The sequence below is a fragment of the Nannobrachium achirus genome (assembly GCF_963921795.1).
Source record: "Nannobrachium achirus genome assembly, chromosome: 16".
Lineage (NCBI taxonomy): Eukaryota > Metazoa > Chordata > Actinopteri > Myctophiformes > Myctophidae > Nannobrachium > Nannobrachium achirus.
This window is the reverse complement of record NC_137823.1, coordinates 40,659,877-40,687,815: the sequence shown is the minus strand read 5'-3', so window position 1 is coordinate 40,687,815 and position 27,939 is coordinate 40,659,877. Positions and strand designations below refer to the sequence as shown.

General features: G+C 43.3%; 1 protein-coding gene across 3 annotated transcripts; it reads left to right on the top strand.

The window, feature by feature from the left end:
• meis2b (Meis homeobox 2b) lies at positions 1–26,520 on the top strand (the record flags this gene model as incomplete). 3 transcript variants are annotated; one of them, XM_080743948.1, is made up of 12 exons in its annotated part: positions 1–12; positions 524–741; positions 1,503–1,644; positions 1,879–1,929; positions 2,301–2,351; positions 2,584–2,721; positions 7,814–7,928; positions 15,784–15,923; positions 19,340–19,416; positions 22,852–22,910; positions 25,211–25,300; positions 26,462–26,520. In XM_080743948.1, 12 exons carry the CDS (start codon positions 1–3, stop codon positions 26,518–26,520), a joined length of 1,152 nt encoding a protein of 383 aa, XP_080600074.1. The 3 variants fall into 3 exon arrangements, with proteins under 3 accessions (XP_080600074.1, XP_080600073.1, XP_080600072.1); XM_080743947.1 differs by having other exon boundaries at positions 2,584–2,727; XM_080743946.1 differs by having other exon boundaries at positions 2,584–2,730.
• Positions 26,521–27,939: the final 1,419 nt, after the last annotated feature.

Genomic DNA, 27,939 nt, shown 5'->3' with positions numbered 1-27,939 from the left:
ATGGCGCAAAGGGTACGTGGAGTTTGTCCCATTTGGGGTTTGTTTGTTTGTTTAACATTCCTATAGTTTTTTGCATTTTTTCTTTTTAATCGACAAGACCATGACATTAATATAAGGCTAAAGTTGAACATTCATGACAAATATGTAATGCCTCATGCCTTAAAAATATTGATTTATTTATGTATTGATATACGTATTTATATAATTATTTATTTGTTTATTTATTTAAACTTTATAGCAGTGGTTCTCAAATTGGATTTCAGGGACTCTCTAGGTTCCTTTATGGGGGTCTAAATTGACCCTTACAAGTCTGTAACTTTGACAGTGTACAAATGGAACCAAATGGACCCTAAACGGGTCCATTTGGTTCCATTTGCACACTGTCAAAGTTAAGGGGAGACCTGTGTCAAAGTTTGAGAACCACTGGTTTATATAATATTATAAAAACCTATAGGCCTAAATATAAACTCTCTCTGCACTTAAAAGTCACACGAGTTGTTGTTGTTGACTGTTTTGACTCCAGTATGACGAGCTGGCGCACTACGGCGGTGTGATGGACGGCGTGGGCTCCATGTACGGAGACCCGCACGCGCCGCGGCCCCAGGTGCACCACCTGAACCACGGGCCTCCGCCGCACCCCACCCAGCACTACGGCGCGCACGCCCCGCACAGCATCATGCCCAGCAGCATGGGCAGCGCGGTCAACGATGCACTGAAGAGGGACAAGGACCAGATCTACGGGTGTGTGCGTGTGAGAGACACTGTGTGTGTGTGTGTGTGTGTGTGTGTGTGTGTGTGTGTGTGTGTGTGTGTGTGTGTGTGTGTGTGTGTGTGTGTGTGTGTGTGTGTGTGTGTGTGTGTGTGTTCTCTCGACATGCAGTGAAACTGTTTTCATGTCAAGAGAATGTGTTAAAAAAGTAATATCAAAATTATTCAAAGTGTTTCAAAATCTTTTTTCAAGATGTTTCTTTTTTTATTTTTTAGCAGATCTAATAAGCTCGTATTTTGAAAAGTGAGCTTGCAAATGAACACTTTAAATGATTTTAATTCGTCTGGTTTTATGGCAATTTATGGCTTTATAAAATTATATTATATTAAACAAAAGGAATTTTGGTATCCTATTCATTCATCCTAATTATTGTCAATTGAAATTAAATAGAAATATGAAAATATTTAACACTGCTGCTCTTTCGCTACAGCCAAATCAACACACACACACACACACACACACACACACACACACACACACACACACACACACACACACACACACACACACACAATAATAATAATCCTGAGTGGCTATGTTAAATTTAAATTTGATTGACCGGTAACATCATATTCAGCATTAAATGAAGACTCAGTGCTTTCCTGTGTAAACACACTTAGTTTTAAATAAATGGCCACATGTTAAATAATGGTCTTATTTGGAGAATGTTATCTGATAGCCTCCAGGTTAATGTGTAGGCATTAACAATGGCCCGTATCACCTGTGCTTGCAGCCACCCATTATTCCCTCTGCTCGCCCTGGTGTTTGAGAAGTGCGAGCTGGCAACGTGCACGCCCCGGGAGCCCGGCGTGGCGGGGGGTGACGTGTGTTCATCGGACTCATTCAACGAAGACATAGCCGTTTTTGCAAAACAGGTTGGCATATGAATTTTAAGCCTATATTCATTTGTATAGCCTACCACTCATTGGTATGTCAGCATGGCCTATTAGGCCTATCTAGATTCTAGGCTATGCCGGAGTCGCTTGCCCAAAAGAGCTGAGTGAATTAAAATTAGGCCAAGCTTTATTTTTTATTCATAACTCTTTTTTGTATACAGGCTACAATATGGAATTGTCATGTAAAAACATTATTGTGCTTCTCTCTTTTAGATTCGCGCAGAAAAACCTTTATTTTCTTCAAATCCAGAGTTGGATAACTTGGTAAGCCGTTTCTTTGTTGAGTTGAATTGTTTGTTATAATTTTACATTTTCATATTATTTTGTCTTTGATTTAGCATAATAATGCCCCATATATGAACTGCAGAGACAGGGGGGAAAGTTAAAATGTGGAAGCCCGTTTTGGCCTCTCTGCGGTGGGATGCGACATGCACACTTTGCCCGCGGGGCTTATTCCCCAAAAGCTGGCTCCAATTCTGAAAACCGCATCCACATTTCAATAAGAAAAATATAATTATCTTTCATGGCGATAAATCACATCTATGGGACATGTGGTCATTATGCATTGTATTAAATGTGTGATCGAGGGGCAAATTAATTTCCGACTGACATCTCTTATCTCCTCTTCTTTTTAGATGATTCAAGCTATTCAAGTCCTACGATTTCATCTACTGGAATTAGAAAAGGTAAATATGATTTAAAAAATAAATAACCATAGTAGGCCTATTAGCCAGTCAATTATATATTTTATTGATGGCACGCCACTCTGTAAATCTCCAACCAATCATTGCTTGACATTTATTGCTGCGGGCTATAAACTTTAATAGATTTATAAACTTACATTTATATAGGCCTACTTAACTTGTCGGTGCTCAACAGGGCTCTGTTAATCACAGCTTATACTTGAATGTTTCTCAGGTGCACGAGCTCTGCGACAACTTCTGCCATCGATACATTAGTTGTTTGAAGGGCAAGATGCCCATCGACCTGGTCATAGACGACCGGGACGGATGCAAGTCAGACTTCGACGACCTCTCCGGCTCTTCCACCAACCTCGCAGAACACGTGAGTTGCCTTATAGCCTGTCGTGTCATGACGACCTTTCTGCCGTGGAAATTGTCAAGTAAAACGAACTGAGACAATCCCAACTTATCATATAGGCCTATAGATAGTCCGACAGCGGAAAGAGTTAGTAAAAATGTTATTACGGGACTTTTTTTATTTTTCTGTAGGCCTACCTTGATTGGGCGAAGACAATACGTTTTTATTTAGGCCTATTTTTTTTAAATAGGGAAATAATGTTGGGGAAATTCTTATTAGACTTGTAGCCTATGCCTACAGCTACAGAGCTATTTGGAAAACAGGCTTATCAAATTCAAAGGAGCTTTTTTGGGATGAGAAAACATACGTTTACATTGCCAAAGCAAGTATCACAAATAGGCCTACAATAAAAACAGTTGAAAATGGGGAACATATATACAGTTGGAGGGGTAACGCATTGTGTAAACATAGCTATGTCGCATTGCATATCAACAAAACATCAATTATCGGTCTATTAGGACACCTGCAGAGGCTTTCAAGGGCCTATCTCATAAATCTTGTCATATAGATTTTATTATTCCGAATGTTTGCATATGCCTATATGCATATAGCCTACACCTGTATTGCATATTCTACCCACACCATAAATAGCCTAATTCATTAGTCTAAATCAGACAGTAGTTCGTTCTTTTTGCAACATAGGCCTAGCAGCTTGCAAAAGTCTGGTGAAAGTTTGGTGAAAGTCCATTATTGATTTATGGCGACGTGTTGCTGTAGCCTCAGGCTAATTGTGTTTGCTGTTTGATGGCTGCATGGTGCGTCTTGCTGAGAGCCTGCGTGGACCACCGTATGAGACCCTTCATTATAGGCGCTATATGCTGGCTCTTTGTCTGAGAACAATCAAAAGATGGGCACCTCAGCATTGTATACATTATATTTTATATGGGGAAATAATACACAGAATATTTCGACCCATGCATGGTAAAGAAGAGTCTGTGGAATTGTTGATATATTGGCTATGCATTGTGATGTTTGAAGTGTTGAAGTGTGTGAAGGTGATGATGACAATGAACATGACAGACATTGTGGTAGTGATTATGATCTTGAGGATGGTGGTGGTGATGATGATGATGATGATGATGAGGAGGAGGAAGATTATGCTGAGGATGAGGTTGGGGACAAAAAATATTATGAAGTTCATGATGATGATGATGATGAAAAAGAAGCAGCTAACGGTAGACGGTGTGAAGTGCATGCAGCTGTCATTGTTGTGTTTGGCCTTATTTACACTTTGTTGTATGACGGCAGGCAAAAATAGCTGATCTAAGGCTTGCTGAGCGACTATTTTCTGTGAGCCAGAGTATAAAATTAAGCCCTAGATGAGGATGATTAATTTCAGTGGTGTGGGCTTGGTGTGTCAGGGCCTTAAAGTGCAGCTGCAGCTGTCACTGTTGTGTTTGACTCAACTGTTAAGCCAATAGGATTATTATTGCTTGTAAGGAGGGAGTCTTTGTCTGCTCTTTACCCCCTGCTGTGTCTTTTACATTATGCTCTTCCTTTTTTCTGCACCTCCACTCATTAACAAAGTAGCAAATTGAGATGCTGATTCATTGTTGCAGTGTATAAGTGCGAGGGTGGTTGTGTAAATATTAATACAGTGAGCTGCTGTCCATTTGGCAAGCCAGAACTCATAGATTGTTGAAACCTGTTGTGTTCAAATGGTATAATGTTATAATTGCAGACATTTGTTACCAAATAAGCTGTTAGAAAAAAAGACATAATGACAAAGGCATTCTTAAAACACAGTAATATGAGAACTTTTATTTTAGACTGGTGAATCTGGTCAACTAAATGTTCAAAATATACAGTATTTCCCAATTCCAGAACACATTCGGTATGTATAGGCCTATGTGAGCCTTATTGAAGTCAGTTTAACTGACCATACACTGTCCTGTACCAGTAAAATGGGTGTTAAGCCTGCTTGCACAGGGGGTGAATTGAATCTTGACCATGAGGTCAAAATCTGTGTCAGATCCTGTGGCTCGGTGACACATGGCCTTTGACACAATCTAAATGTCTCAATAGAAGAACAGTGAGACAAAATACAACCACCCCAATTGTATAAGTTATATTCTATTGACATACACAACTATACATATTATTGGACAAAATGTAATTTTATTCATTAAAAAAGTTACATAGTGCTGCTTTAACTCATTATGGACCTTATGGGTAAATTTCGAGTTAAAAATAACACTCCATTGTGCTGTGTGCTATTCTCCTGTGATGCTTTCGTCCTATACTTGCTGTGAATGCACTGCACTCTGCATAGTAAAAAGACATGACTGTTAGCGGCTGGCTGCATGTAGCTATGATTTGGATGTATAGCTCAGTGATTCTCAATCCTTTTAGGCTGTGGACCTCCCCATTTGATAGGATTTTTATCTTTGGGACACCAATCTACACGCTAATCCTCAGAGCATACAAATGGAACCGAATGGAACATAAGGATCCATTTGGTTCCATTTGTATACTCTCAGAGTCTCAGGCCTGTATGGGTCCATTTGGTTCCTAACTATCAATCATTTAGTTGGAACCCCCTCAAGGACCTCTGGGGGTCCCTGGACCATGACAACCAGTGTAATATAGGTGATGGGTTTTGTGGGGTCTAACAGCGGGTTAACAGAGAAGACTAGTCTCCTATAGCAATTCAATGTCTATGCCGACCTCTCAATGAAGCAAACATTCCAGTTATGTTAAGAAAAGAAAAAAATATTTGTAAAGTATTTTCTTGTTTGGCTCTTTTTTATGAACAATGATATATTATTCCCTCATTCATGACCTTGGATATTATCACAACATGGTTGGTCTAGTTCGGGGGTCAGCAACCCGCGGCTCTAGAGCCGCATGCGGCTCTTTAGCGTCACCCTAGTGGCTCCCTGGAGCTTTTTAAAAAATGTATGAAAAAGATAAAAAGATGGGGGGAAAAAAAAATATTTTTTGTTTTAACGTTTTTTTTTTTTATCATCACTGTCGTGCAGAAACCTTGTATCTCCAAGTTTCACATTTTTATGTTTTTTTTTTCGCAAAGTAAAGCCCTGCTTCATCATACAAGACTGACGCACAAAAGTAGTGAAAACAGCAGATCTACAAGCACACAACGCCTCGCACCGCGAGGCGTTGTGTGCTTGTAGATCGGCTGTTTTCACTAGTTTAGTTCATTTTTTAAATGATAAATACAAAACGAAGTTTTGGACTTAAAAGGTTTCCACCCAACAACAACGATTTATAAGGCTTTTATAATTTTTTGCGGCTCCAGACAGATTTGTTTTGGGGTTTTTTGGTCCAATATGGCTCTTTCAACATTTTGGGTTGCCGACCCCTGGTCTAGTTGGTTATTGACCATTCTCTAATTGCAAAGTCAGATATTCGATGGCCACAACTTACTGTACTGTACTGTCCATTAGCAGTCATGTGTCCACTAAAGTTTCCTTGAGCAAGACCCAGTCCTCGTACATTGCTCCTTATCTGCAACTGTCAGCTAAAGGTATAAATGTGACTGTAACAACACAATATCGTCTCATAATTTGCGCTTTCCCCTCCATAACAAAGTCTAGCTTCTTTCTTAAGCTGAATTCATTATACTCCATTGGACAGCAGTGTCACATGCAGACAATAACTGATGTTTTAGGCAAGGGACACTGTTGTTCTGTGGAATATAAATGAGACTTTATGGTCATCCCCTGTTGTATGGTACAGTAATTGGAACTCTAAATTGTTAATAGTGAATCTAGCGCCTAGCTTAGCTGAGGTAATGGTCCTCTTGCTGTGCCATTATAACATACCCCAGAGCTTAGAGTAATAAGAGCCGCTTTGATTTGATGGCACCCAAGGCATTCCCTTTTATTTAGGCTATTTGCTTTGTTATTGGAAATACGTGTTGTGCACATTTGAATAGCCATCGTTCCTTGGTGGTCTGCTGCAGCGGCGCCTGCATGTAATTTTAGTGATCCACAAATTAAAGCTTATTCCACTTTCATATAAAGTCACCAAGACACTAAGAGCATCAGCTAAATGCCCATATAATGTTACTAACCTAAGTCATTTTCTCAATTTCTTCACCTCCCCACACAAAATCTCCCATCTAGACCCACACAAATACAGTATACAGTGTCGACGATACACATACATTCCAGGTAATTGGATTCTAACAGATGGGGCGTTGGGTAATAAGACCTTCATTAGCTTGATAAACGCGGAAACACATGGCACCTCCTTGAATAGCCGTGCACTGTGCACACAGAGAAGTTGTAATTACTGTGTGCCCGGGCTGAAGAAAAGGAGGGACTGTGGTCGAGAGGCCTCCATTCACACTGTGCCATTGTCCCCTGTGCTTATTCCTGTCATTTGCCGAGCTCTTCATTTGATGACCATACGGCAAACAGCTGACGCAGGAGAGCTTGAAGAGGGAGAGATGCTTGTTTGGCTTGGGGCTTATGGCCGTTTGAGTGCCCTGGCCGATGATGGTACCGTTATATAGGGAGGGATGTCCACAATCCTTGGTCACAGAAACAGACAGGACATCGGACGGTTCACACAGCTTCTAAATCAGAACTGAACTTTTTGGCTTATCAAGCTTTAGCAACACTAAAATACTCTTTCGGTAATATTGGCTCGTCCTCAGAGAAAATGGTAATGCCGCTTTTTGTAAGTTATTTGTTAGATTATCAATTTTTGATATCCCTCTTGTGCTGTTACTGTGTTCTTCATTACCTTGTCCTGATTGTTTGGTATTTATGGTTTGTGGCTTTATGAAACTGTACAATGGATCTCTATATGGTTTTATGAAATCTATTATTGACTGTTGCTCATCACTACTCTCTCTCTTTGCCTCTCACTCATTTCTCTTCTCTTCTCTTCTCTTCTCTTCTCTTCTCTTCTCTTCTCTTCTCTTCTCTTCTCTTCTCTCTCCTCTGCCACGTTCTCTCTTCCTCTCACCTTCTCTTCCACTCTTGTTTCCTGTATCTGGTATCTCCTGGTGTGTGGACCTCTCCCTGACCCCCTAACCTCTGACCTCCCCCTCTCTCCCTCTCTCTCTCTCCCACAGAACCCTGCTTCCTGGCGGGATATGGATGACACTCACTCCACGCCCTCCGTGGGCACCCCGGGACCCTCCAGTGGGGGACACGTCTCCCAGAGTGGAGACAACAGCAGCGAACTCGGTAAGAGTGAAAAAGAGACAAACCCTGCGGTACCTCCTGTGTTCTCCCTGCTTCCATATCAAAGGTCTGACTTATGGGTGAACCCATCGCCACAGCAAAGAGCCATCCCATGACTTTTTTTAATCTCAGAGAGGGACCCCAATCTACATGAGTTTTTAAATTAAACTCAGAGTGTACAAATGGAACCCAATGGACCCAGGTTCTATTTGGTTTCATTTGTACACTCCGAGTTACAGACCCGTAAGGGTCCATTTGGTTCCTAACTATCAATCATTTAGCTGGAGACCCCCTGGAACCCCCCTAAGGACCCCTGGGGGTCCCCCTGGACCTCACATTGAGAACCTGCTGCCTCCTCCCATATCAAAGGTTTGACTTATGAGTGACCTTTTCTCCAAGGCAAAGAGGCATGCCTGGGGGTTTGGGGGGACCCTTTTTTCTCCTTCAGGAAAGTGCATGCAGTTATCTCACCTGATAGTTTATCTTGCAGTAATTATACTGATTAAGACGGTAATCTAAGGTCTGGTTAAGGAACCATTGAGAGTAGCTCCTCAAGGCAAAATAAATAAATACCTGAGGACCTGACTTGCTGGTGTTGAGGAGAAACGTCGTAAGGAATCTAGCATTTAATCTTTATTTCCCTGCTACACTGACATCTGTGTATTTCTTTAAAAAAATAATGAGCCTCAGCCCAATAGCCTTGTAGCTCTGTCAAGGCAAAAAGTTCAAATAAGGGGAAAAAAGAAGAAAAAAAACTTTTTTATGTGGCTTTTTAGACTGCAGTACCGTAGGAGCTCGTGGTTTTAGAGTAGGCATTCAGATGAGTAACATTGGCTTTACATTTGAGCTTCTTTGGTGACAGGTCAGTTAAAGGTAATTAAGAGATTTTCTGTGAGTTCATTCAAGTTGGCCTGATTGGTCAGTTATAAGTATCAGCTGCTGCTTTGTTTCTGTGATTGGGGCCCAGCCCATGGCTTTGTGTGCCGTCCCTGTGTTGTCCCACTCCCTGCAGGTTAAATGTGATTTCTGATGTGCTAATTGGAGCCTGTGAGGGTTTTATGACTTGTTTTTGTTTTTCTGTGCTATGAACCGCAGTAAAAATAGAATGGACTTTAAAGCAACTTTCCACCCTCTGCCCATCAGGCATCAATGGCCGGGGCGCTGCTGGGAACAATAGGAGGACGCTTTTAGCAAGACAAGAGAAACCCGAAGAAGGGATTAAAAGGGCAACAGTCAGAAAGAGATCAAGACTAGCTCTTCGCTTTGATTTTAACATTTTTTTCAAAGATCTGATCTCCACCCCAGTTCATTTTCATTGAAAGTGTTTTGTTTTGTTTTGTTTGGTCTTGCTGGTACACAGTAAATCCTCAGTGTTAAATGTATCCATTTGTAATTCAAAAGAACCCAAATGGACCTTTAACTCTGGGGTCCAAATGGACTTTACGAATCCATGTGGACCTGCAGTTAAAGGGGCTATAGGTTATTGTGTGTTAAATAGCTCCATATTCTGATAGCAATCATTGCCATGGAGTGTTTGTTCAGTAACAGAGGTCTCTCAAGCTCTTTAGTAAACAGAACATATAGGCCTACACATTATAACCAATCAGGAGAGAGCTGATAAATGATCATTCCTGATTGGATACAAATTGGTATCCCTATGTAATTTTCTGTGTACTAAAGAGCTGGAGAGACAAGGGGATCTCTGTTACTGAACAAACAAACGCTCCAAGCAATGATACTATCAGGATAATTATATAGCTTTTACTTTTCAACAAAACCGTTTTATTGTTTTACAATCACTTACAGCCCCTTTAAATGAGATTTGACTGCGTATGGTTTAAGAAGTCATCCTTGAGGACATGGTCCCCCTAAGTTGTATGCTGAGAGAGGCAGAGCCGAGAAAAGAGGGGCACAATGTGAATAGCTTCTTTCCTTTAGGCTTTTTTTAAACAACAGAGAGGGGAAAAACCCAAGGTCCCTGCCCTTTTGACCTGAGGAGAGAATGCATAGAGGACAGAGGGGGGGGGGTGAGTAGAAGACCTCCTGTGGGTACGGGGGGACAGAGCAGTTGATGTATTGAGAAACAAAGGAGAAGAGGAGGTCAGAATGATCACAGCTCAGCCTGGTGGGCTAGTAGGATACACCAGCATGCTACCTGCTGGCTTCTCCCTGGGTCTTCTCTGCTTCCCGCTTCCAGCCCATTCGCATTCTAGAGAGGCAAAACAGAGGATATGAATGGGAAGAATGGCGAGTCACTGGTTCAATCATGGTAATCTCCCTTTGGTATAGATACATGTCAGTGAAAATAGCAGTCTTCAAAGCAGGAATATTCAACTAAACTTGTGCCTAACCAAACATAGCTTTCATGACATTATCAACCCATTGTGGTAGCCATTTTAAACCCTATACAGTTGACCGAGGTCACGCGTGGTCCTCTGCTTCGGTCTACACACCAAATCTCAGACAAGAGCCGATGTACTACAATGTTTATTTGAACCGGGCTCTCCCTTTTAATTGACATCTAGATAACATTCAAGTTGAGAATGCTGTTTAGACATCATGTTCTTTCATGTTTAGTTGGTATTCTCTGAACCGATACAGTACATTTTTGTACCTTTACTCTGAATTTGCGCTTAAGTCACTCTGGATGAGAATATATGCTAAATGCCTAAATTGTTAAGTGATAAAAAAAAGAACATGCTTAACATAGCAGGGAAAGGACATGGCAGGTACAAACATTGTCAGTGGTGTCTTACGCTAGCAATAGCAGGCCTGGCTTTAGATATTCCTGGCTTAAGCTCTTCAAAGCACCTGCTACAGATCGTTGGAAGGCCTCTATTGTCTAAAGGTCATTAGTCATGCCTTCCTAGGCAGATAAAACCTTTCTAAATCCACTGCCCCATCTTATTGTGACCACAAAGTGGTGGCATTGTGGTTTCACTTCAAATATCCCCTCACATACTCTCACGAGATTGGAGGATACTTCCGGCATTGTGGTTTCAACCTATCGGCTGACCACAGCGCAATGTTGTTGCCACTTATGGTTATGGCCGCCCATTGGGGAGCTAACCAACAGGCTTATACCGTGTTTTGGCTTGCTGCCTTGTAATCTGTGTGATATGCAGATGGGCTGTCTTTGATACCTCAGCCCCCAGGAGGACTGTCGATTGGCCGTGGCTTAAGGGGCTGAGTTATCTAAGGAATGTTTGGGAGGGGGGAGGTTGGTTGGCTGGGGAATTTGGGGGTCGGAAGAAGGCTTTGAATACCCGTCACAGAGGCATGACATAAAACAAAAGAGAGCAGAGTGGGACTTGCAAAGAACCTGTTTACTTTGAGAAAAATGTTTTTGAAAAAAAAGGAATGTTGCAATCAGGATGTGTCGCATCTTTCCGTCACATCCGGAGGACGCAGGGGTGGGGCGGAATGCAGTTACCGAGATACGCCGACATACCAGTGACATCACAGCCCAGTGGCATTTCAGGCTAAATGGGCCTTTTAGAATAATGTCATCCCGCCTGGTGTGTCATCAGAAATAAGAAAGAAAGGGGAAGGGAGGAGAGAGGGGGGGTTGGTAGACAGATGGAAAGGTGGAGGTGGAGGGTGAGCGACAGAGCTGAGCAACACAAGTGAAAACATGGTCTGTGAGAGAGAGGGAAAGTGAGAGAGAGGGTGAGAGGAGAGAAACACAGAGCAATTACGATTACGAGAGTATGACAAACACAGAGAGCAGGGGGGGAAGAGACAGATTACATGAGAGAAAGAAAGCAAGAGTGCACGTTGTTAGATCGAGAAACCTAAACCACCACCGGTTCCAAATCAATAGGAACCGCTGCATATACAACCCAACTCCCATAATCTCCCCATCAGTCTCCTGGCACAGAGAGGACGTCATCGCGTGTCTGTCCTGGAGACATTCCAGGCTGCTCCTCTTAGCAGCCGTGTGCCTGGTGCGTAATGAGGGGAGGGGCTGGCAGGTGTCAGAAGTGATGGATCAGGGCCCATGCAGAGCTCATTAGACAGGCTGCGATGGCTTTGCATCACCGGTGCAGCCCGGGGTACGGCAATCAGTTCTGCTAGCCACTTTGCACCCGTCCCGCAGCCTCGCAGACCTCGCCATCCTCCGCCGGCGCTCGGCTCGGCTCAGTCTGGGGATCTGAAACCCTCCCCAACTCTCATGCCGTCGATGCTCCGTATCGTATCGTCCTCCCCTAAAGGCGTTCGGTGCCACCGTGCCACGCCATACCCAAGTTTGCCGTTGACTTCTAGATGACTAAATGGGGGGCTCAAGTTGAAAAAAGTAACTGACAGTTGAAAAAGAAAAAATATATATAAAGAAAAAGAAAAGGCACAAAAAAATGGAGGAAGAAAGGGATAAGCTTTATGAGAGACTCGTATTTCATATCTTTGGGTGCTGTTTTTTTTCCTGAGCCCCGAGGCGATACTCCAGCCCTCCCCGAGGCAGTAGACAACCCCCCCACTCTCACACATCTCCTTAACCAGCCCCCCCCCCCCCCCTCCTCTGTGTCACGCGTGCAGACACTGGGGCAGGCAGGCAAGCCAAGCAGAGAGAGGGGGGGGGGGGGAATTCTGACTTTGAGAGTCCATCGTCACACACTGGCTTAGATTGGGCCCGAGTTGCCAGGGAGCAGTCAGAAGCGATTAGCGTAGCACCGTATCTGCCCTGCGGCCTTCCCCTCTCTGGAGGAGAAGGAACAAGACGGGATGAGAGAGAGAGAGAGAGAGAGAGAGAGAGAGAGAGAGATAGAGAGGTGGACAGTCAGGGGTGGGCGAGGGTGAGCAGAGTGGCTGCCTTAGATATAATTAGGCAGAGTGGACGAGTAGTGTTTGTTCTTTCTTTCTTTCTTTCTTTCTTTCTTTCTTTCTTTCTGTGATTCTTTTGATCCCTTTTTATCACATTCCAAACCCATAGTTGTTTTTATAGGTCAAATGAGTTCTGCGTTCACATCAACATTTGTATTCATACATCAAACGAGTTCTGGGTTCACATCAACATTTTTATTCATATAACACAAGCATCTGGATCAATTCAATACCATTTAGAGCCTAGAAAATATCTTATATCGAGATTTTTACGTGAAATAACCTGACCTTGTGTAAAAGCATAACTGAATTACAATTACAGTTACAAGTGGCGCACACGGATAAAGCATTCTTGTGCTAAATGCACTGTGTCCACTGTGTATAAAAGAACACCAGTAAATACATAGTTTGGGTCGAGACATACGGCAGTCGAGAAGTAAACACGCCCTGACTTAAGGCGCAGAGACAACTTCAACCCGTTGCCCTGTCCTTGACTGGAACCTGGGCTCACCATCCGTCAAGACTCCCACCATAACCCCCCCACCGCCACCACCAAGCCCCCCCCTCCTCCTCCGACCCCGACGACGCATTGCGCATCCTTTCTAATGTCAATATTCATTAGCTGAAATATTTATGCATGAATATGGCGCCGTTTGATTGATGTATCCCCAAAAACAAAAAGACACGCCGGGGCAAATCTTAAGAAAAGTAGGGTTCCTGTCCCTCCCTGGGGGAGGAGTTTCTCAGATGCATTATTCACAGTGCCCTCCAGGCAGGCTTTCAAGGGTTCTCTGCCCTCGGGGCAAGAAAAATAACCACCACTGTTAAAAGTAAATCATCTTTGGCTGATGCACAATTAATGTGCAGCGAGGGACGGAGGGAGGGAGGGAGAGAATTAGAAAAGAGAGTGAGAGGGATACAGAGAGAGAGAGAGAGATACAGAGAGAAAGAGATACAGAGAGAGAGAGAGAGAGTGGAGTGCTCCTGGCCTGCTGAGTGAGAGATGGGGGGGGCGGGTGGAGAGGGAGAAAAAGGCAGAAAGAGAGAGAGACCAGCCTGGAGACTCAGCGGGAGAGAGAGACAGAGAGAGAGAGAGAGAGAGAGATGGAGAGAACACGAGGGGAGGAAATCTGTGTTTAAAGGGAAGGCTTTCTGCCTTGATGTGTGGAAGGCTTCCTGCAGGAATCAAACGAGGACACCATGCTAATGATAAGAGGAGAGAGAGAGGGAGCTCTCTGCATGATCCTGTGCCATATTAGGGTAGACGACAAGGTGTGTGTGTGTGTGTGCGTGCGTGTGTGCGTGCGTGCGTGCGTGTTTGTGCGTGCGTGCGTGCGTGCGTGCGTGCGTGCGTGTGTGTGTCTTGTACAGTGCCCTGGCCCGCTTTCAGCATCAAACACAGCAGGGTGTTTGTTGTTTCCACAGCGAGGTTTTTGAGTTTGTTATTGTGTTTGCCTTCTCTTCTCTTCTCTTCTCTTCTCTTCTCTTCTCTTCTCTTCTCCCTTTTTTTCTTTCATAATTTTCAGTTTTTCTCTCCCCCCCACCCCACCCTCTCCGGCCCTCATTTTCCCTATAAGGAAATCATTAGTCCTATTTCAAACAGTGGGGGCGGATAAATAAATAAGAGGGCTCGCAGAGGCTGCTATGCTCAAGCCCCCGAGTCCAGCCGGCCGTGGTTTTGAATGTTCATTATTTCCTGTCAGGGCCGCGTGGCGGCTAACCCCGCAAGTCATTACCTCATGTCAAACGCGGCGGCTCAGATTGAATTAATAGCTCTGGGTTTAAACTCCTCTTCATCATCCGACCGCGGTGGCCAACAACTGAGGAAGAGGTTGAGGTGAGAGAGGTGTAGGAGAAGAGCCTTGCTGACTTGTCACCTACAGTAGAAGCACATGCACGCGCACACATGTGCGTGTACACACACAAACAAAACAATTTGTCTTACCACACACACACACACACACACACACACACACACACACACACACACACACACACACACACACACACACACACACACACACACACACACACACACACACACACACAAACACACACACACACACACAAATACTACTGTGCGAGTTAAACACCCGACCTCACGCCGAGCTCCCTCCATTCGATATGTGTTTATGGGGGATGTAAGCACTTAGTAAATGTGATTTGATGTGACTAGACAGTAGAGTACCTTTGCCTCGTCTTCAGAAGACACGTTAGTGGGAAATGCTTACTGCGCAGTCTGAGACGTATGGCGTGATGTTAGAATGTCCCCCTGACTTTCCTATGTCCTTTATCTTCGCCCTAGAGTCAATGTAGCCCTAATATTGACCTATATACAGTAACTCATCCTGTGACCTTTCTGTTATATGATGTCGTCTGATGACTGAGCCTCCAATGTCAATGTCTTTTCTTCTCCTTCTTTTCCTTAATTTGCTTTGCTCAATCCCTCCCAGTTTGAACCTTCGGTTCTAAATGTCTTAAACTCTGAAGAAGACACTTGTGTCGAAACATCAGTGTTTGTTTAATATATTCCCATTGCATTGTGGCTACGCGTTTGTGCAACGTCTTCTTTTTCTGGGGCGCACTCTTTTCCTTTGTGTTATAGTACAGTGAAATACTTGTGCTCCAGATCTCTCTGCCTAACACGAAGAACAAAGAAAACATTACAGACCTAAATAGATTATATATCGTCGTTGTCTGGTGAAAACCTTGTATGTCCAAAACTGTTAATTTTGTATTTATCATTTTGAAAATGATTTAAACTTGTGAATACAGCCGATCTACAAGCACACAACGCCTCGCACCGCAAGGCGTTGTTTGCTTGTAGATCTACTTTTGTGCAACAGCCTTGTATGATGAAGCAGGGCTTTACTTTGCGAAAGAATGTACACATTTGAAACTTGGAGATACGAGGTTTCCACCCGACAACAACGATGTACAGTAATATCATGAAGTTGTGGTAGTTCTGTGCCAGTCATTTTGTCTCCCTCCCCTAACATGACTTTATCTCTCTCTCTTGTCCTCCTTTGATTCCCAGGAGACGGCCTTGACAACAGCCTAGCGTCGCCGGGCACGGGAGACGAGGACGACCAGGACAAAAAGAGACAGAAAAAGCGGGGAATCTTTCCCAAAGTGGCCACGAACATCATGAGAGCGTGGCTCTTCCAGCACCTCACGGTGAGGAAAATGTCCTCCGGCTGGGCCTCTCCATCAATGCAAACCGTTCGAAGCGATGCCTCTTGCCTCGCGCTGTGGTTTGCTCTGCCCCCCCAGAAAACAAAACATCTCGAGACGAAAGTTCGTCTTTGTTCCATTGTATGTGAATGGAGCAAAGAACAACTTGTGCCTGAAGACATTTTGGGGCTTTTTTTGTTTTGTTTTGTTTTGTTTTGTTTTTTGGGGAAACTCGACCCAGGATTTTACAAAAAGCCCTCTGTTCTGAATCGGGTGTGACCGATTCACACGTTTGAAAGTGGGAGGCCGAGGGAGTCCCCATACAGAGTTGAACCTTTTTCTTCAGAGGCCTTAAAGACACCGCCATTTCTATCTCCTTGCTTTTCCCTCCTTTCTCTCCTTCTCTCGCTCTTAGATGTATTATAACCCCTCGCTTGTTTGGTTTGTAAAAGGCCCACACAATGTCCTGCACAGGCAATAATCCTTTCCTCTGAAAAAAAAGAAAGAAAAACCAACCTTTTAGATTTTTTTTCCAGTCGGAAAAAAGGGAGGATAATTGAATTATCCTCTCTCTCCCTCCCCGTCTCCTTTTCAGGTCTAATTTGTTAAGCACAAGTGTTTTCTGGGGCAGGATGTGCCTGTGAGAAGTGAGTGAGAGGGGTGATGGTGAGGTGGGGGCTTTGGACCCTCTGAAAAGGCCCTATTGCAACACCCAAGCGATCAAGCATTCATCAGCGCCGCTGTGGGAGTGAAAGGAGCCTGGATTATGTTTTGTCAAACTTTTACGGCATTCTGTGGTGTGTGTGGGCGTGTGGGAGTGCGTGCGTGCGTGCGTGCGTGTCTGTCCGTGTGTGACTGTGCGTGCATGTTTGTGAATTATACAACACAGTTTTGATGCAAAGGCTTCACTAGTTAACTACTCAATCACTGAGCCACTAAAAACTCTCCATTATTTTGAAAATAGCCTTTCGACAAGCTCGAAAATAAATTGTAATTTTTATTTACAATGTCATGCCCAAAATGTGGATGCAAGGGTTAAAGTGCTATATGACAAAGCTTGTGTGCGCATGCCTTTGGGCCTGCGTGCGTGGGTGTGTGCGTGCGTGGGCGTGCACAAGCAGGCCCCTATGGTTGGAGGGAGAAAGAGGGCGCGAGTTGATACGCTATTGCTCTCCACCGCTAGCTTCAGCTTCTCTCATGCCTTTGTGGTCCTTCATTCTTGAAGGATCTCTCTGTAGCTCCTTCAAAAGGTCCCCTTCTGAGGGGAACGCTTTAGAGACGACAGCTGTGAGAAGTGTACATTCATTATATTATTCATTATCAGCTCATTTGCCTGGTCATAACTGTTGGTTTCCTTTCAACCCGAGGCCTTTATACTCATTCAAAGGTCTGTGTGGCAAACGTTCAGTTTGGCATGCCAAGAGAAAATGGCTTATTGCAGTGGATGTGATTTTATTTACGTGTTTTTTTTATGGTGAATGAGTTTCATGACCCTTTGCTACTTGAAATGTTATTGTATACTTTTTTATAAATCACAGGTCGATGACAGCAAAAGCATTCTAATCCCGATTCTGTTATTCCCGAAATAACAAACAAAAAAACATTTTGGTCCTTGTGCAGAAATGTCATCACCACTAAAAGACCATTTCATATTCCTTCAAATATAATACTGAATTGCTTAGATTGTAGCTCAAAACAATATGTGTGGGGAAAGTGGCAGCGTAAATGGTTCTTTAGTTCAAAGCGCAAAGACTTTGAACTAAACAATTGGGCTATGGTCAACCTGTGAAATACTATAGAGCAGTGGTTCCCAAACGCTGTGCTGAGACTTGTACCTTGAAGTCCAGGTGCGCCAACCGATTATGTGACAACAGCACATTGTGATTGCAACGGCTATACAAAAAAGTATTAATTTATAACATTTTAATTTCTATGCTATACATTTACATATATATTTATTTATTTATTTCTTTGTTCGTTGCACTTTATTTATACAAAATTTGACTTGCCCATTGCTGTGCCTTGGGCACAAAAATGTTGAAAGCCACCGCACTGCTACAGAGGACGTTGCTCTGTGCCAGTGTGAAACAGCGACGGTGACAATGGCATCATTCTGGAGGTGTGATTAGGAGGAGGAGCACGCAGTGATCCATCACTGCACTGTCAGACACCAAACTGGGACCTGAACTGGACGATTACTGGTGACCACAATGGCCTTTGTCCAGAAACACACCCTCTGTACACACACACAGTGTGTGTGTGCATGCGTGCGTACATGCATGCGTTTGTGTGTTCGCGTGCACACACATGTGTGTGCATATATGTGTGCATTTGTGTGCCTGCACGCACGTGCGTTTAATGAGCTTACATGTGTGGTCTTGTGAGGTTGTGTGTGTGCGTACGTACGGCACCAACCATGCTTGTCACCGCTTGCTTTTGTACAAGTGCGCGTGCGTGCGTGCGTGCGCGCGCGCGTGTGTGTGTGTGTGTGCGTGTTCGTGTTCGTGTGCGGGTCCGTGTGTGTGTGTGTGTGTGTGTGTGTGTGTGTGTGTGTGTGGTTACCCCTGGCTGAAAGGCCAGTTTAAAAATGAAGTGGTCGGGTAGCTCATCCCTCACCGATGACCACAGGAGGTGGCTGCCTGCCCTGACAGCAGCAAAATGGGGACGCGCCCACGACCCCGCACCCAGTACACAGGTCACCTCTGTCTACCATCTGCCACCACCCTCCTCCCTCTGTCACACAGCCAGCACAGAGACACCAGAGTCAGGGGGACATGGGGGTGGGGGTTGGAGGGGACATGGGAGAACATGGGGGTGGGGGGGACCGGGGGGCAGGCTCTCATTCAGAGCTTAAACAAAACCGCCATTGTGCGTCTTTGTATTCCGTCCGATCATTTGTCAAGTAATGTCAAATAATGTCAAATATTGTCACACAAAGCCACGCGCTTTTGGTCAGAAGTGCTCTGAGGAGGCGGCGCCAAGTCAGATGTGGCCAGTATAGATGGGTACCTTTTTCACTTGTGTGTGTGTGTGTGTGTGTGTGCGTGTGTGTGTGTGTGTGTGTGTGTGTGTGCGTGTGCGTGCGTGTGTCTCTGTGGCTAGAGGAGTTGGGTTTCTTAACGCGGTCACAATCATTGTCAACGTGTCAGCATGTGATTGCATTTCGTGGGTTCTTCCAAGTACACGAGACAGCACTTAACCACGTGAACCCTGGTGTCCCTTATTCAGGGGCGACCGTTCAATTCACAGGCTCACAACGCATTGCAATGCTCTGCGCTGTGAGCTTGTAGATCGGCTATTTTCTGCGAAGAGACTCGGTGCAGAAAGAGAAAAGGGCCCAGATGTTCTACATGACTGCTGCTTTTGGCTGAAGTGCTGACATTGTTTTTTCATGAGGTTTTGTTTTTGTCCCGACACAGCATCCGTACCCCTCGGAGGAACAGAAAAAGCAGCTGGCACAAGACACCGGCCTCACAATCCTTCAAGTGAACAACTGGTAAGCAGATCTAGAACGAGCCCTCTATTTGGGTGATGTCACAGAGCCTATTACCGGTGTCATGAGCACACATGCACGTGCATGTGGGTGCACGATACACATGCACATGCACATGCACATGCACATGCACATGCACATGCACCCAGTGGTGGTAAAAGTACTTACATTTTATACTTAAGTAAAAGTATCAATACTTCAATATGGAAATACTCTGTTAGGGTGCCCTCACACCAAAATACCAAGAGTGGAATCCGCCAATGTATTTCAATGAGAATGGAGCGTTTTTTTTTTGTTTTTTTCCCAGAAATCCTCTATCTGGCAAAAAACGGTCCATTCTCATTGAAATGCATTGGCAGATTCCACTCTAGGTATTTTGGTTTGAGGGCACCCTTACTAGTAAAAGTCCAGAATTCAATATGTGCTTGAGTAAAAGTACAAAAGTATTAGCATCAAAGTGTACTTAAAGTACCAAAAGTAAAAGTACAAAATGTTTGAAAATAGCCGATCTACAAGCTCACAGTTGCTTAGGTATAAAATAGGGCTGAAGTAGTTAATGTATGTTTTATAATATTATAATTTATATCTGCAAAGTAAATAGTAACTAAAGTGTTCAAATAATTTTAGTGGAGTAAAAGTACAATATTTGGATCCGAGATGTAGTGGAGTAGAAGTAAAAGTATTGGAAATTGGAAATACTCAAGTAAAGTACAAATACCTCAAAATTGTACTTAAGAACAGTACTTAAGTAAATGTACTTAGTTGCTTTTCACCACTGCATGCACCTTGCTTTTCTAAAGGTTCATGTGATTAATACTAGTGAAGGTTTTCTCTCCTCTGGATCTGTATTCACGCTACAACAAATATGTGTTGTATACAGGGGCGTCACAAGGGGTAGGAAAGTGGGACTGAGTTACTGGGGCCCAAGGTGGAGGGGCCCTAATAACGTTATCTATTGAAAAATAGCAGATATACAAGCTCACAGCGTGGCACCGAGTGCCGCGCTGCGAGCTTGTAGATCTGCTATTTTTGAAAAGTTGTGAAAATGTGTCAAAATCTTTGAATATATGTATTTTTTAAGCGAACATTTCTAACTCAAATTTTGCTTCTGGGGGTCCCTGGAACTAAATATTTTGAGATCGGGGTCCGTGGCCAAATACATATCATCTTGGGGGTCCTTGACATAGGTTTCTTTCTTGCACACATTTTCAAGATTTTTCAAAAATAGCAGATATACAAGCTCGCAGCGCGGCACTCGGTGCCGCGCTGTGAGCTTGTATATCTGCTATTTTTCAATAGTTAACATTCATGGGGGGCCCGCAGTGAATCCTTTGTCCCAGGGCCCATAATTTGGTGTGACGCCCCTGGTTGTATAATTCACATTATGAATGCATCTGACTCAAACAGAGAGGGCTTCACTGCAGACATGTTTTGGTGCAAATAGCAAAGAGGGTTGCAGCATATAAGATGGTTTCCTCTCTGCCGTCTGCTGGTCTGTCTGCTCTGCTCTGCATACACCATCTATCTTCTCTGTCCGTCTGAGACAATCAGAAACATTAAAGGAGAAGATAAACCACCCCCTCCTCTCCCCTCAGTTCCCCCCGACTCATTTTACATGTATGACATGATGGATTAAAACATATTCTGGCCTTAGCACCCAGAACCCCTTTTTATGGATGGCTCAGCCATTGGATAAGTGTGAGTCTGTGCATGGGTGCATGGTGCGTGTGTGTGTGTGTGTGTGTGTGTGTGTGTGTGTGTGTGTGTGTGTGTGTGTGTGTGTGTGTGTGTGTGTGTGTGTGTGTGCGTGAGTTAAAGGAGGCGCCTGCATCCAACTAAATGATCACACGAAAGCAGGTCCTATAGCTTCTAGCTTTGCTCTGCATCCAGTTTTGTATCATGGATATATCGCTGAAATATTATTTAATTTCATTGTACAAAGTACACTAATAATAATGTATTGATCCTTTGAGGTATTTTATGTCACTGTACATTTGCCACATACATGACACTTGTCCTATGCATTTACCCACCCTAACTATTCCAAGCAGGGAGTGCTATTAATACAGTGCTTAGGGGCAGTTAGGGGTTAACCACAGGAACCCTAGCATCCCTATTCTGAGATCGAACATTCCGTGGAAAATAGCAGATCTACAAGCTCACAAATGAACTTATAAATGGGTTATTTCCCACTAAGAGATTTGGTGTAGATGTAGAGGGTAAAAGTAGCATGATAGACCCCTGGGGGGACTCTAGTCAAACAAAGTTTAATAGGTTTTAAGTCAGTGGTTACCAAAATGTTTGGGAATACTTCTTTAGACATTTGTTTTCTGATTTATGTATTTTTTTTTTCTTTCATGCAATTACTGAAAAATAATCATTGAATTTATTTTACATTCACAAAAATGTTTGCTTTTTTGGGAATGTGTTTTTTTTTAATGTTTTGAAATAATAATTAATTAATTAATTAGGAGATGTATGCGACCCACAAATGTGTACGCGACCCACGACCCAGTGTTTGGGAAACAGTGGTTTAAGTGGTTAATAGTGTCTTTGCTCAGGGACACACAGACAGTTTGGAACCTATTGCAGTTGTATTGCTGTTATATGCATTGTTGTTGTTTAACAAGTCCAGTGCTGTGGAAATGGCCCTTTGTGGGACAGTACAGTCTCAAGTGTAAAGCTTTCAGACAGCTCCACAGGGTTTGGAATTGAGATGATACCGCCTTGCCACAATTGTAATCCTCTCATCAAATTCGATGAATGGGTGTCACATTGAAGTCTATCAGGTTCTTGCCGAGCAGTGCTAATTATATAGCTGCACAGCTCTAATCTGGTGGATTAATAAGATCACCAGCTCTCTCTTAACTAATACAGTTATCAAAGAGAGTGAATGTGCATTGCGGTCTGTCATCTGGGAGTATCAATAGTTAAAGAAACATTGACAGAGCAGTTAGCCTTATTACAGCCTGAGGCTATAGAGCTAAACCTAAATCAATAGATTTTTTTTAAAGCCTTCTGAGTACACCCCCACCCACCCCAATACCCGAGAGTATGTCAATAGGAATAGACTACATCATTAGTCTAATTCCCAGAGAGACTGAGTCGGACAGTGAGAGAAAACGGGGGAGTTTGGGCTGTGACGGCTCCAAAACCAAACACAAACTTGTCATGTTTTCAATTCGGCGTGTTTTAGTCGAAGCAGTGACATTTGGAGATGTCCTGAATATCTAGAGCACACGGATCATCTTGAAAACTTTCAATAACTTTTAATAAGTGCGAGTCAGGGACATTTCGACAGCGCAGTGACTTCTTCAGAGACATAATATATATTATACAACCTTTATGTAAACTTTTTGTAAATGTCTCAACAGGTTCATTTACAAGTGTCTGTCATTAGAAGATAATGCTATAACGTGCGTTGCTCTGTCCCTCCAGGTTCATCAATGCAAGGAGGAGAATAGTACAACCGATGATTGACCAGTCAAACAGAGCAGGTATAAAATTGTTTAAATCCATTCATAGCAAAAAAGAAGTGAAGGACCGCACACCGTCTCGAAGCTCCCCAAATATTTATTATAGTCAGCGGAATAAAACACAACGTTTCGGCCTGTGTTGGCCTTCTTCAGGTGTAAAACTGAAGAAGGCCAACACAGGCCGAAACGTTGTGTTTTATTCCGCTGACTATAATAAATATTTGGGGAGCTTCGAGACGGTGTGCGGTCCTTCACTTCTTTTTTGCTATACTTATTTTTTGGTCCAGCACCCGTCGTAGTCTCTTTGGATGTGCGTGTATCCACCGCCTTAAATCCATTCATCACACATAATATTACACACACAGTCAAATGGACACTTAAAGGAGATACACCATGAAAATGCACTTTTCCTATTTTAAAACCTTTTTTTGGGGTCCCACTGGCATCTTCTATCCTCACAAAGTCCCATTTCTGACCGTTGTGTATTTCTCTGGTTTTGGGAGGGCACAAGTTAAAAGCTTGTCACGGGTGCTCAAAACAGGCTGTCCTGATTTGCTGCCGAATGGGACGTCACGATCTGCAAAAGCATCCCACGGGTGCTCCATTTGCCCTCCCCTATGAAGCTCCAAACCAGACCTAATTTTAATAATCCAGCCCCTCTTCTGCTCATTTGCATAGCAGCCAGCGTGGCTCAAAAGTTAAACCAAGGTGAAAAAAATATATATATATATATATTAAATAACCTGAGCAGCCAAATTATCATGACAACGTATGCTCACACATATCCACGTGTGCACGTTGCAGAAACACAGCATTTCACAAGTACCACATCCATTGTAGCTGCTATCAAAGGAATTGGAAATATGGACTCACCAAGCTGGTATCTGCTGTATCTCGTTAAACAAAAAATAATCCATTTGCAGCGTCGCTAGGCAGATTAGCCTTGGCTACTGGCTAGCAGGCTAGCTCGGATCCAAACAATCCACCGTCTTTTATACTTCATCAGTTCACAACAGATGATCCTCTGATGATGTCCTCTGCTTGCTCTGATCGCGCTACCATGTTAAACTGTTAAACAACTATTCTAATCTGTAGTAGGCTATAGTCCAGTCTTGTTGTGGACAACGATGCTCCGAGTGAGTCTGACAGCTGCAACAACTTTCCCTTTCAGTTGGGTGAACTACTGAACTTTGCGTGACCCTGAGATTAACCCTTAAAAACCCATGGAGCTGCTCTCTAGATGCAGCCTAGATGGCTGGATAATAATATTCCGTTTATAATGGTTGCAATATGTTAAAAAGAAAACTATAACTATAATCGAAATGAAATATATATATATATATATATATATATATATATATATATATATATATATATATATATATATATATATATATTATTGTTATTATTTGCAAGACCTTTTGTGTAGTGTTTGGTTGGGGTGCATATCTGCACACACAACGGCAGAACTGCGCCACCCCCCCGCAGGCCAATTTTATACTGCAGCTGAAAATGCTCTGAGAGCCATTCAAAAATGAGAGAGGCTCTCTATTCAGGAGTGGTAATTTAGCCTCAAATCTTTTGAAAAACGTTTTTGGGACATAAACAATATGACATAAATACTTTTTAAATGCATGGTGTATCTCCTTTAAGGGTCAGAGAGTGCACAAATGGAACCAAATGGACAGTTATGCGTCCCTTTATTTCCATTTGTGCACTCTCAAAGTTAAACGAACATCCAGGATTTCACTTAGCACCTTCTATTTACATATTTGGTTATTTGGTGGACACTTTTAATATAATATACAAAGCAGGTTTAATTATCATAAGAGGACGGACGGTGGCCCCCATACGTGGTGTTCAACTCCTAATCTGGTGGTGCTAGCGCCTTGTTCTACTCACTGAGAAACATTGCACTCTGCTCTTTGTGTGAAATAGATGAATCTAGTGGATGTCACACACATCAAATAAAAGTTATGAAAGGGAGATGGAGATAACGTTTTGGACTTTGGCTGTTTCTTAACATCTGTTCTTACTTGTGTTCTTGTGAACTTGTCAAACATCATAACTTGCCCAATTCAAAAGTTTGCATCTAGTCAAGCCAAATAGGCAGATGTGAACTTGATCCCTTACTTTACAGACGGTATGTGGACTTTGAACAGCCTCAAGCAAACTTGAGAAAATGTTCTGTCCACTGTTTACTGTCTAACCATTGCCCCAGCATAATGAAAATGTGTATCTGACCTACAGTGGCTTTAAATTGTATGGCCCTGCATTGGTTGGTAAAATGTAACAAAGAAACTTGTTTTCTTCTCCTATAGTGAATCAGGGTTCAGCCTACAGTCCGGATGGCCAGCCAATGGGAGGCTTTGTTCTTGACGGACAGCAGCATATGGGCCTTCGACCTGGCGGTGAGAAATGTCACTCTTTTAGCTCACTTCCTGTTTATTGTTTGTTTTTTTTTTGTCTGGAGTTGAATTCCAAGACATCGTTCACTCTTGTGTCGACAAATAAAGGGCCATCCCCACCAAGCACAATACTATAACCAGGTTTGGATGTGCTGGGGGGTATCGGGTGGAAATCCATGCCTCTGCTTTTGATACCCCCCTTCTGGTCATTATGGCTGGTGAGGATATGTTTTATCCTTTTGGTCAGATTAAATGAATACATGCATTTCCTTTTGAGAATGGTAGACTGTCTGATATGTTTGATATTTACAGTTTGTTTAATAATATCACAATTTAATAATTCCATTAAAAGCATATGTCATCCACATTAACCCTGGCAACTCGAACCCTGGCTGTAAGGATAATGATGTGAGCATCCACACTGATGTTGTCATTATCATGCTTGGTGTGGACATACCCGTGACCCTCGTTAAAAGCACCGACGCACAGATCTACAATCTCGTTTCCTGTCTGTTTTCATATTCGTTATTGTTAGAATTCTTCATTTTGTTGAGTTTTTAACCAAATGAAAACCAAGGCAGTCTTTGCAAGTGCTAAATGGGGAAAAAAGCCTTTATTGAGTTCAGAGATAACGTGGTGGTTAAGCCTGTGCTCTGGAGTCTTGCGTGCCCCTGGCCTTACCTCCTGTGCTTGCAGTTAAATAAATAAATACATACCGGTATCTTTATCAAAGCGGCTAACCAAATAAAACCTTTCTCTTGAGCAAAAGTAGGTATTAGCTGTAGATGTAGTATGGTGTCCATTCACTGGATCTAATACTCATATTAGATAATCAATATCTCTGGTAATGTTCAATGCATTTGTAAAAATCTCTTTCTAAAGGATTAGTATGTGTAGGCCTATAATATAGGCTACTTGTGGGTATTTTATATTATATACAATATATATTTTTAGTAGACACATTAACCCAGTGTCCCTATTTTGGTCTACATGTCATTGGCTAATGACTAAAATAGGCTTAATTTGTACACATCGTACGCTGGTGCTGCACAGCAACAGTACCAGAAGCTGTGACAGTCAAGGCAAGACACAGAGGGACAAGTGTTTGTGACTTGCAGAATTTGAACCGCTGTCTTTAACAATGTCTGTTCTTACCCATCACAGGACCAATGGGTGGCATGGGGATGAACATGGGTATGGACGGCCAGTGGCACTACATGTAAACACCCCGCCCCCACTCCACTGAGGCAGGCCTGACGAACAGGGTGATGTAAGTACACTGCAAAGCCCTGAGTGAACGTTTTACATGAATAGGACTTTGCTGCGTAGTGCAGTTCCCCTCGTTACATCTCTTATTTCTTTCTCTCCTCTACTCCAGTCCCATCTTTCTCTCTCTCTCACACTACTTCTCCCTTTCCTTTCTTCATCAGTTCCCTTACTCTTCTCTGCATAGCATCACTTCACCTCCATTTCTCTCCATTCCGCTTTGTCTTTTCCTCTCTTATCGCAGTCTCTTTTCGTCGCTCCATATTCGTCACTTCCTCGCCGATGCCATTTCCACTGCTACTCTCCCCCCTCAATTCTGTCTCCTCTCTCCCCCATTCCTCTCCGTCATGCTGCCTCCCTCCCCGACCACTATGTTCCCTCTCCCCCTGCTTCTATGGCCCCCCGATCTGATTAAGAATCTGGGTAATGCTTCCCCCCCTCCAGCCCACGCCGGTCTCTCTTTCTCTCTACCTCCCACATCTCTGCTACCACCACCACCTCCACCCCCACCCAGCCCCCATCACGCTCCTCCACCGCCAACTGACAGTTCACAAATCAAGACGTATCGCCTGCCGGAGGCATCGGAGCACAGAGAATTTTATTTAACACCCACCCACCACTGCTCAATGAGCCACGCAGTAATGACACTTACCTTGATTAATAGAGCTCTTTATATGTAAATAGGGGGAGCTTGCATTGGTTTCGCTTTTTCACTGGGGCCAATTTTCGACCAACACCAGCGACCCCCCCCACCCCACGCCTTACCACCACCCACTTCTGGAGCCCCCCCACCCCTCCCTCTGATAATTCCCCTGGTTTTTGCTAATGAAATTTGAAGATAGCAGGTCTGCTGCATAAAGATATCGCACTCTAAATCTGAATAAATGCTGGCTATATAGTATATATTTTTCTGCAGGGAGCAACTGTTTAATCCAATTATTTCTCATTGAATGATCATTGACTAGTTACAGTAATAGCTCAATAGAGCCGCATGCTTTTTCGCCCTCCCCTAATTTGATCTGCTAGACCGTATGCTGACTGAGGCAGTAAATTTTAGCCGTGGACTGCATGAATGGCTGTTTGGAGTATAATATGAGAGAGTATGCCACGCGCCATAAAGTCACAGCCATAACATTTAGCCATTACAGAAAACATGACTGAATCTGCACTATTTAATTCTGATGTGGGAATTACCTGGCTGGAGCATATGGCTTTATCACCGTTGCACTGAAGTTTATATATTTGTTATTTCAACAACACTAGGAATGCAGTTAATGATCAATTAAAGAACATATGGAGAAGGGGGGCAACCACCAGCTTAAGCACTTACAACCTGTTATCCCTATCTTGGGTATATGCACGTGTCATTATAGGCG